General features: G+C 39.4%; 1 protein-coding gene across 1 annotated transcript; it reads right to left on the reverse strand.

Moving 5' to 3' along the window:
* Positions 1–555: 555 nt before the first annotated feature.
* Positions 556–10,614, reverse strand: LOC115101292 (vesicle-associated membrane protein 2-like). The gene is made up of 5 exons (XM_029620661.2): positions 10,327–10,614; positions 5,320–5,422; positions 4,914–5,072; positions 4,683–4,734; positions 556–4,502 (listed from the first exon to the last, which is right to left on the reverse strand). Coding segments are annotated over exons 1-5 (333 nt in total). The 5' UTR covers positions 10,329–10,614; the 3' UTR covers positions 556–4,485.
* Positions 10,615–11,700: the final 1,086 nt, after the last annotated feature.

Below are 11,700 nucleotides of genomic sequence, written 5' to 3' on the forward strand. Positions count from 1 at the left end.
ACATAAATCAATTCTATTTGGACCCATTTTATCATAGATTTAATTTAATTTCATCATTAGTTTCAAACTCAGAACAATAAACACAGGTCATCAGAATGATTGGTTTTCCAATATATATATATATTGGAAAACCAATGAACATCATGGAAATATATATATATATATATATATTTCCATGATGTTCATCAATATAATAAGAGATTGATAGATTTACACTACAATAGTTTTTTATGTACTTCTGGTTTTAAATTGGTTTCCTCTGGTACATTGCAATCCACTTTGTTGAATATACAATCCCATTCAAAACAAAAACACAATAAATAAAATAAAACAGACTGAACAGAACACATTACCCATGATCCCCCAGTCTATTCCCTCCTGAAAGGCAAGGCAAAAAGAGGCAATGTTGACTGTCACTTCCCCCAACCACAGTCCTCAAAGAACAAAATAATATTCCCTCCCCAAAATGAACAGCTCAAACAAAAATAATCATATTAACAACAGAGGAATCTGTTTCGAATCGTGACACCATTCTAAGAATTCTGGAAATTTGACTAGAGGGTTAAAATAAAATTTATTTTTCCAGTAACATCCCATTTTCTTGACTTGTCTGACATGATTAACATAGAGAACAAGTCTTTATTTAATCTTTCCCTCCCTCTTCCAATGTACACACAACCCAAGCCATTGACATCATACCTAAGTTATTACTAACTTTATGCAAATTACAAAGAAAACATAGGGTCCGACATTATATTTTATAAATTTCATGTGTTTTAGTTAGAGCATTGTGATTTTATTGCCAACCTGTGACGGTCCAGTGCCTCAAAAGGTTGCCTCCTATGTTGAATCCACCGAACACCTCTAAGGGTTGGCAATAACACAATATTCTCATCCACATCATATTCTAGCCCCGCAAAATGCACCCAGAATACAACAGGAAAAAGTGCCTGGACACAGAGAAAAAAAGCAACAGAAAATGAGCACTCACAGAACATAAAGTTGTCTATTTTTGTATCTAAATGTACTGAGCACTCTTAGGTCAACCCTTGGATTTGTGAACAACACAGTAGTCCTACCCCGACCCGTCGTGTCATGTCACTCCAATCCACTGAGACAATAATAACTCGAAGGCAGCCCTCAATTTTTTGTCACCTTCAAAATTGTGATTATTTGCTATTCAAATGTTTATATAGCTTCATGTAGTTTTTCGTTTTCACATTGTAGATTTTCATGAACTGTTATAATCCCTGACCTGAGGAAATAGGAACCCCCTTCCCCCAAATATACCCCCACACTACAACACCAGACAATACAGACTTGTTTTTATACATGTTTTGTTTGTTTTGTTAAACAGCTATAGATAACGGTCATATTTTTTTTTTTATCTTTAAATTGTTGTCAGCACGACAGAGACACACAAAAGATAAGTTGTGCTATTATTAGTTATAGGAGCATATGTCTAAAGACTTGGTACAGATTAAAGTAGTTTTATGGGGGGGGAGAGGGATGAAGCACATTTTACTTAGGTTTGGTTTCTCTTGCATATCTTCAAATAGCACATAATGTCACCATCTATTTGCCGGGTATGACATGTTGACTAAGATCTGAAAGGGTTAAAAGGTCATGTGACTAGGTATTTTGGGTTTAGGGTATGCTTTCAAAAACAGGTACCAGTACTATTGCTGTTAAAGTGACCCGGGTAAAATATGTTGTGTTCCTCTACTTGTTTTTGATGGCAGTTGGCAGCATAAGCAAGAAGACCTGGTCTTTGGTAATTTCCCTCTGAATTAGTTTGCTCTACTTAAATGGATTAAAGGGGGAGGGTGGGGGATATGCTTCACAGGGAGATAATGGATAAGGCCATTCCCATTAACATGTGTGTGATAAGAGAGAGAGAGAGAGAGAGAGAGAGAGAGAGAGAGAGAGAGAGAGAGAAGAGAGAGAGTGAGGGGGGCGAGAGAAAGAGCAAGGGAATATCTGTGTCGTTTATTCGTAAAGTGATGGGTGGTTGGGGGGGGGGGGGGGGGCTCTGCCATTTAATATTCCTTGAGCATACCTGGAAAAATGGCAAACTTGACCAGTCTGAAAGAGTCAGTGGGCTAATCTGTTACCTCACCACTCTGCTCATCGAATTCAGTTGTCATGGAAACAGCTTGCCCACATCTGTGAGGTCTAAGTGGCCTAATCTGTCACGATAAACTAGGGATATTCCCAGGGCGGCAGTGTTTCACCAACACACACATTCACAGTGTAGGATCCTGAATCAGTGAGGGGGGAGCTGGGGACGGAGGTGAAACAGGAGGATTTAGGAAGTATGCAGATCCGGTGGAACAGAGGGGAAGAGGTCATGTTGAAGTGACATAACCTATGGGAACAACTATATATCCCACAGTTCCAGGGGTCTTTCTGTTACTACTCATAACGTGGGCTAACAGAGCTGGCAGATCGATAGCACTAGCAACAGGTAGGCCTTTACGGGGACATGGGACAAGAGGTGACCATGCAAGAGCAATCCACTAAGACCATACCATTAAGGGCACCAATGAGAAAATAACAGAAAATAAAAGCCTCTCCCTAGTTTCTTGGCAGTGTTTATCTTACAGAGGTCAACCGCAAAAAGACACATACATGCAAAAAGGTAGAGAGGAGCTCACTGCTCACAGCAGTTAGTGAAGCCCTGCTTGAGTTCAGTTTCCTCTTTACCTGTCTGCTTCACACAAACACAAAAATATGCTATATAAAATATACTCTATTACTATGTTTAAAAAAGAAAAAGGCAGTAACTAGGGAGAAATGAAAGAAAGAGAGAGAACCACAGCACTAGCTAAACGCTCACTCTATCTTGTGTGCTGGAATGCTAAGACGTTTTTCATGACATTTCTAGGAATGTTCACTTATGTTTTACAGCAACTCTGAATCTGTTCGATGAAGCTGGTACCCATGACCCAAGTTAGTCCCTTTCTCTAGATCCTCTTGTTCTACTACTGTTTGTCTATGCCAGTTGTTTCATCTATCTTAATACTTGTACCTTCACTTTCAAATAAGGCTGAGTTGTCTGTGTGTGTGCTCATCAATAGGTGAGGTTTTGCTGCAAGAGGTTCTCTCTCTGCCGGTCATTCTGTTGACCAGTCAGACAGCGGTCATTCTGTTGACCAGTCAGACAGCGCCATCAATATCAAAGTTCTTTGTGCATTTCACACCACCTAACCGTTTTCAGTCAGCCATTCCCTCTACACAAAATAAAGAGTGGATGGGAACAATTTGACCATTAAGGTGATACGTTTTGATTAGAGACTAAGGCTTTACTGTGTCATTGTGATTATTTAGTTAGTAATGACACCTCTGTAGGATTGGTCCATTGTCACAGCAACTTTATGCAATTTTATGTTGCTGAAATGAACAAATGAATCAGGTTCAAATTATGATCCACCAAACAAAAACTAGTCAGCCCTCCTTTCTATCAAAAATGTTATTTCCCCCACTCTGGCTTGTTATATTGATCTCTACGATAATATTTACGGTTACTTTATACAGGCTATCTATTTTCTGTTTTCAAAGATACTCACACATACATGTGCTACAGTGACAGCATTTGTACTAGACTGCCATCAAGGAATGTTCTCGAAATAAGACACTGAGTAAAATAAAAAAAAACATCTACAGACATTGGTCCAATTCTAATGGTAGTTTAAAAAGAGAAGGTATGTGACTAGGAAACAACAGACAGGGAAACAGAAACAAAAACAAAGAGAAAGGGTGAAAGGATTCTGAAGAGACAGTATGGCTACATGGTATGGAAGAGAGAAAGTGATGGAGAAGCAAAAGATGGGAGAAGAGGATGGGAATATTGATGAAGTACATCGGTTAAAGGAGACTATGTCACTGTGCAAAGATGCACCTATACTCTAATGTGAGACAGAGCAAGAGAGAGAAATCCAGAGACAGGCAGAGACAGTGAGAGAGAATGTGCAAGATATACACACTCTGATTAATAGGCAGTAGTTCAAATCTGAAGCATAAGTCAAATTAATACAAAAATTAAAAAATACAAAACGCACACCCACACACAACCTACAAAAACATTATATCAGAATAAAACTCTACAAAGAACTATATATATATGTCTGGTATATAACAATTTTCACCAGGGTCATCATTTTCCTTTTCTGTTGTTGTCATCGGTAACAATCACAACAAGTATTGGAGTCTGAGTATGAACGACAGATTAGAAAAGCAGGAAGTATTTACAAAGGAGGCAGGTCCACAGATTTACAGGACATAGACTGACAGGAGTCCAGAGGTGAGACGGTGGAAGCAGGGGTTGAGGGGGTCAGGGCGTTCAGGGTAGGGTCATATTGAGACTATTTAGGAGCAATTTAATGAATTCAACGTTAGTGGATCATTTCCTCATCAATTTAAAGGATTTTCTGTTGCAAGGAAGCAGGCAGTCTTGACTGATGACTGGGGTAGGAGCCACTCATCTTAGGTGCTGAAGTAGACTGGAGAGAGATAATTAGAGAGAGAGAAAGAGGAGAGAGAGAGAGAGAGAGAGAGAGAGAGAGAGAGAGAGAGAGAGAGAGAGAGAGAGAGAGAGAGAAATATATATATATCATTTTGAAGCAGAGAGTATATCTTCATTCAAACTGCCATGGCAGGAAGAGTGTGGGTGTGAACCTTACCGATGAGGACAATGAGGACAATCGCACATATCAGCCCCAGGATAATCATCATCTAGAGGAAGCAGAGTTGGACATGGAGAGGCAGTAAATCAGGGGGGATGAAACATGAGGTTAATCACAAAGTATACTTTTAATTCATTTAATTATGTTTTAACATGAGTCTGAAAAGCCTCAAAGGAAATTGCTATTATCATGAATTAATGTACTATCTATCCCAGTCTATACCCTTACCTTGGCATTCTTCCACCAATACTTGTTCTTGAGTTTTGCCGCGCTGGTCTCGAACTGTGAGGCTCCAGCCTGCAGAGCATCGGCCCGATCATCCAGCTCTGACAGCTTCTGATCACGCTCCAGAACCTTATCCACGTTTACACGCATGATATCCACCACCTGGGGAGGGAAGAAACATGGGCCGAAAGCGGACAGGGTGAATCACTCAATCATCTCAGACTGAGTGGCTCTGTGTGTTCTCCACGGTGTCACATAGAGTAATGTATTGTTTACATTAGTGTGTTGGACACGCATTCATCCAGTTCATGTCAGCTTGTGACTATTCACAGCATGTGAGCAATGTAAAGATATTTCTGTGGGTCAGTACGTGTGTAATACAAGGTGAGTGTGTTTGCATGTTCCTCACCTCATCCACCTGAGCCTGTGTCTGTTGCAGGCGGCGGTTGCTGGTGAGGTTGGGAGGGGGCGCAGCTCCATCTGCGGGGGCGCCGGCAGCAGCTGGGACAGACCTGTCAATCAAACACAACTCGTCAGTCAGTCTATTCACCTTCAATGGTGTAAGAATGAACATGTAGTAATGCATGCATCTACTAAATAGGCAAACCAATCCCTTTGGTACATAAAAGTCAAATAAGTTACTATCAAATCATGGCTGCTTGGAATTATCCTTTTCTTTTTCAAGTCTTCTACTCCGCCAGCCAGCACCTCGCCTAAACAGGTGTGCGTTTGTTTCGCCTCCAGATTGCTTGGAATTATCCAACATCACAGTACTCACTGAGGCTGAATCTCAACCTTATAGGTTTGGATCAAGTCAACAGCTTGACTGGATGATGGGAAAGGTAGGCAGAATATCTCTTTAATGAGCCTCAACAGGCTGAATGGTTTATAAATACTGAACAGTAACATCCAACACCAGGATCCAAGGGCCTAGATAAAAGGATCCACCAAGCATGAAATACAATGATAAAAATCAGCTGTGCTTACAACTCTTTTCCACTGTATTCATAACACCCACTACTGAAGCACATTCAGTGAGGTTCTGAATGAATCCAAACCATCACATTCTCTGTTTCTATTTTGTGAAGTGCACCAGTCTGTCCTGCAGAAAAGCACCCCCACAACATGATGCTGCCACCCCTGTGCTTCACGGTTGGGATGGTATTCCTCGGCTTGCAAGCCTCCCCCTTTTTCCTCCAAGCATAACGATGGTCATTATGGCCAAACAGTTATATTTTTGTTTCGTCAGACCAGAGGACATTTCTCTAAAAATGCTTTTTTTAATGGTGGTTTTGGAGCAGTGGCATCTTCCTTGCGGAGCGGCCTTTCAGTTTATGTCGATATAGGACTCATTTTACTGTGGATATAGATACTTTTGTACCTGTTTCCTCCAGTATATTCACAAGGTCCTTTGCTGTTGTTCTGGGATTGATTTGCACTTTTCGCACCAAAGTACATTCATCTCCAGGAGACAAAACACGTCTCCTTCCTGAGCGGTATGATGGCTGCGTGGTCCTATTGTGTTTATACTTGCATACTATTCTTTGTACAGATGAATGTGGTACCTTCAGGCGTTTGGAAATTGCTCCCAAGGATGAACCAGACTTGTGGAGATCTACAATTTTTTTCTGAGTTCTTGGCTGATTTCTTTTGATTTTCCCATGATGTCAAGCAAAGAGGCACTAAGTTTGAAAGTAGGCCCTGAAATACATTGACAGGTAGACCTCCAATTGACTCAAATTATCTCAATTAGCCTATCAGAAGCTTTTAAAGCCATGACATTATTTTCTGGAATTTTCCAAGCTGTTTAAAGGCACAGTCAACTTAGTGTATGTAAACTTCTGACCCACTGGAATTGCGATACAGTGAATTATAAGTGAAATAATCGGTCAAAACAATTGTTGGAAAAATTACTTGTGTCATGCACAAAGTAGATGTCCTAATTGACTTTCCAAAACTATAGTTTGTTAACAAGAAATTAGTGGAGTGGTTGAAAAACAAGTTTTAATGACTCCAACCTAAGTGTATGTAAACTTTTTTTTGTTTCGGTGTGATGATGGCGTGTAATTGTGTCTCGCCAGTATTTCCAGCACCCAAGTAGAGCAATAGTTGTGTAGCCTTTTTATTATTGTATAATCATAGGGGTATTATAGGGATAAGTGGGAAATAATTCATACACAGCGTTGAGTATGAACCGCTTTCAATCTTGTTTCTCAACTACATCTTGAGGCTGCCTCCTGTCGGTAGTGACCCTCTTCCTCCAGCAGAGTGAGACAAAACTCAGTATAAAGGTCACCTTTAAGTCCGTCACACACAGCTAATCTCCATGTGGCTACAAATCCTTCTGTACACTCCTGATGTTTTTGTTTGCCAGGCTTTATCAGTCCAAAGCAAGCCCTGTCTGGAAACATACATTTTCTGGCTTGTGCCATTTTGCCACATGAATGATTATGCTACCCAAATCGTATGTACTTTACTGGGAGCCTCCATTATGTTAGTGATGTCTAGGTTGGTCGTGTTCTTTCTCATCTTGTTTATAGGCCAAATCCTGCCCAGTCTCTTTCACCTTCACTGCAGAAGGGACCATCGTCACTGTGCCGCGAGGAAAAGCGAGATGAACGATGGATGAGGACGGTTATTGGCAACTCACCCTGTGTGTTTTGTAGATCCTTGCCTACAACAACCATTGTTTTCTCAGGGACTCGAGATAAAAGCAGAGGGTGGATTGTGTGCACAGTGACGGGGAAAATATTCAATGTGAGCGACAAAATGTATTGTGTAAGCTAGCCTGGGAAATAAGACTAATGGAGTGAGGACAGCAGCCTTGGGGGAAATCCAGGGCAAGATCACACTGTAAAGGGTCATGAATTTGACAGTAGTACAGGCAGCTTGGTGGCAATTAAAAGTCTGTATATCATATTAAAGTACACCTACTGTAATATACATATGGTATCAAATCAAGTACTGTGTAATGACACACAGTACAGTGCCGTACATTTTACTGTATTATACTGTAGAAAAGTCAATGCTACCGTGATTGGAATGAATTGATGGGAGGGGTTTGTATTTCACCGTATTTTGCTGTTATTACAACGGATTGGTGCAAGCAGGTTTACTGCTAGGTAAAGTGTTCACACATTACATCATTTTAATGAATATTTGGTGTTTTATATCACTTGCACTTCTAAAGGCCTTAACAGAGGCTTCTAAATTGGCAGTGACTACAGGGCAAAACAGAGCAAAATAACTTGTCAAAACGCTCAACCATTTAAGGTTTAAGACTTGCTGCCACTCCAATCTCTCCACTATTCCGTTTAAATTGATGGGGCTGGCTCTAAAACCAAATAGAAGTTAAATTGGCACAACATTCTCACTAGCAGGTGCAGCAAATATGCCTCAAAATATGTTAATGAGCCAGAAACAACAATACCATGCATCAAACTAGTGGTCAAAGGGTTTTGTCAGTCTAAAGATACAGTACGGTACTGTATTCTGTGGGATGGATTTACAGTAAGAATCGAAATAGAGCCATTTCCCCACAAGACTCCATAATTTACAATATGCTGCAGTAAAATGTTTCAGAGTTGTTTTACTGATAATACCTCAAATTACTATATTAATTACAGTTTTATTTACAGTGCAGGCCTAACTCACATTGGCAACGTCCTCAACCAATATGATGGAAAAAACGTCCCTTGTCAAGCAAATCAGCATATCAGCCAGTTAACAGTTCATATTCCCTTTGAAAAACAGCTGTCATGCTCTGCTTGATCATTCTACACACACGCACACGACAATTAGCCTTTTGTTATTAATAGGCAACTACATTAACTAGTAGGCCTAAATACACGTCTTTCTTCACTTTAAATGACCGATTGACATAAACATTCAAATGAAGCATTTACAAATAGTCTTTCATCCATTACGAGACAGCGCTCACACACACCATAGTCACAAAGTGGACTAGCCTGTAAATCGGTTTCAGCACCGTGGGAAAACAACGAAAGGCAGCGCTGTCCAGTGTTGAAAAGTAGGATTGGCACGGGGGTTGCATGGTTCCCCAACATTTCTCCCATTTCAGTTAGCATAAAGAGAGGGGGTTTCATGTTTGTTGAAAAGGTGAGGGTGGTCCTGAGTTTCGTCTGAAAGCAATGTCACCACCAATTTATCGGGGGCGTTACAGTGAGAAAATAGGATACATGCATAACCAATGGTATGGCTACATGTGTTTATCAACAGCATGTTGAAGATGTAACATTGACATTTGTTGCCTGGCCTCAACGAGATGTACCGGTAGTCTGTTTCAACACCTTGTTTGTATGCACGAATCAACAGAGAAAAAGACTAACACGGCCATCTTCCCTGACAGTGAAACACCTGCGTCCTGTAACCTAGCAGTCGCAAAAAAACAAAAAATACAGACGAGTGAACATAATAGGGCTATAGCTTGTCAAGGAAAGGATCAGAAAACGGTCACATCCCCAGTGTAGCCTCGAGTCCTCAAATAAAATACTTAAATCGCGCGACAATCGACAGATATGAGCGTCAGTTACCCCCACCCCCACCGTTGGTTAGCAATATCAAGTAGGCTAAACCCATAAAATGGCTAATAATAGTCACCTCTACATCCATTACATCCAAGATAATATGGATGTGTTGCTTCTCCAATAAGATGTTAAACATGTTGAATGAAATAAAATATGTTTTTAGGTCGAAGTTGCTCATAATAAGTGTCTTTTGAGCAGTATCCATTCATTTGTCTAGAAAGGAATAGCAGAAACCAATCCAAATAACCAAATTAGAAATGTGTAGGTTTTCTACTTTCAATTCCAATTTAATTTTACAAATGGATATTCAGATAGCCTACAGACGAATAAACGGACGTCAACCCATTCAAATCAAACCAGTTCAACCCGGAGAAAACGCGTGCATGTCCAATTCCAATGATAAGAAAATACATATTTTAAATGTGAATAAATATACCTAATTATAAATAGCCAACGTGACTGAAATATGTTGTAAAGAAATATGGCTGACAACAGGGGCCAATGAGTAACCGTTATTCGACGCCTATGGAATAGCCTATAGGCTAATGTTGGATATATCCCATTTAACCTATGTGTGTTATAATGTGTTGTCAGTAAATGTTGATAAATAAACATCAAATAGTAAATATAGTTAATCAACACACTGATAATGCAATTACAGTGGTCTTTAACCCTGACGCACGATTCAAATGCCATATATGCCTTGGAGACAATTGTTAATTTAATTGGCTTTCTAAAACCATTTCTGAACAACAAATAGGCTTGCACCCTGCTGCCCACCGACCATTGAATGATACATTCACATTAGACAACAAGCACACAAAGAAAATACATGTCACCGGTAGGTTAGGCAACAGGGTGATACTCACATTTCTTATGATGGTTTATTAATGTACGCAAATCCGACTGGAATGTAGGCTATTCGCCTAATAAGTGGCTATTGAGTGGGCTGCCTTCAGCGCTCTTTTTCCTCTCGCTCCCTCTCAATTGATTCCCTCTTCTGGCGTTTTATATAGGAGGGAGTGATAATGTTTACCACCAATATGTGTTTATTTCCCCTTGTAAATGTTCTCCTTTTCTCCGTTCGTGTGCTTCTTTTATGCCGCACCTCGCCAATATCGTTATATTATAACTGAGCTACAGCTAGACTCCTCTGTGTCAGTACTGTAATGAACATGTAATAAACAGACACTTGGATTAGGGGAACGAAAATGGCTTGATGACGTCATTCGTCATCAAGGGAGCCGCAGGTTTAAAGGGGTGGTCAAGCCAAAGGAACGGAAGACATATGGCAGTGTGCCCATATACGGTCAAGGTTTACCAGGGGTTGATCAGTTTTAAAATCCATAAAATCTTAATGGTTGGGAAACTATGTCTCATTGAAAACCATAATGTATTAGTTGAAAATGCAGAGTGGCCTATTGTCATTTTGAGGGTGGACCTCATTAAAGGTGGATGGAACGTCAACAAAATGGCGTTCCTTGTAAAGGGGTGGGATGAAACTCCAGCCTCATTGAAACCAGCAGGTTAATCCCGAGAATTGAGATTTAACTACCTTGGTGTATAAAGGTTGGATACATTTTTTATATATTTTTTACCCTTATTTAACTAGGGTTAACTACTGTGGCGTCTACAGGTTGGATATTTTTTAATTTTTAATTTTATTTAACCTTTATTTAACTAGGCAAATCAGATATTAACCTGATATTAATGCCTGGCAACACTTCCATAGTCTACAGTGGTGGAAAAAGTATCCAATTTTCATACTTGAGTGAAGATACCTTAATAGAAAATGACTCAGGTAAAAGTGAAAGTATCCCAATAAAGTACTACTTGAGTAAAAGTCAAAAAGTTATTTGTTTTAAATATACTTAAGTATCAAAAGGACCGAAGACAGCCTTTAAACAAAGTTACTTTTTAACATGTTTTTCATGTCTTAAAACTCTTTTACTTTTGTTAAATCATTTGTACACATTTTAAAGGCTTTTACAGAATTGGATGTTTTTTACAAGAAAAATTACTTTTATTCATGGTTATTTCTATTGTTTTTAACAACATGTACTTAATTTTTTTAAAATGTAATACTCGAATGCTGTTTTATGATTTTATGACGTTTTTATGTGTATAAACGATGTAAACGAAAATTAGCTGTTTTTAAAGGAAATTTATCAATAAAAACTTTCCAAAAGAAAAAAAAGTATCAAAAGTAAATGTACTTCATACTTGATTTTTTTGCGACTGCA

This window comes from Oncorhynchus nerka, linkage group LG19, assembly GCF_034236695.1.
Source record: "Oncorhynchus nerka isolate Pitt River linkage group LG19, Oner_Uvic_2.0, whole genome shotgun sequence".
Taxonomy (NCBI): domain Eukaryota; kingdom Metazoa; phylum Chordata; class Actinopteri; order Salmoniformes; family Salmonidae; genus Oncorhynchus; species Oncorhynchus nerka.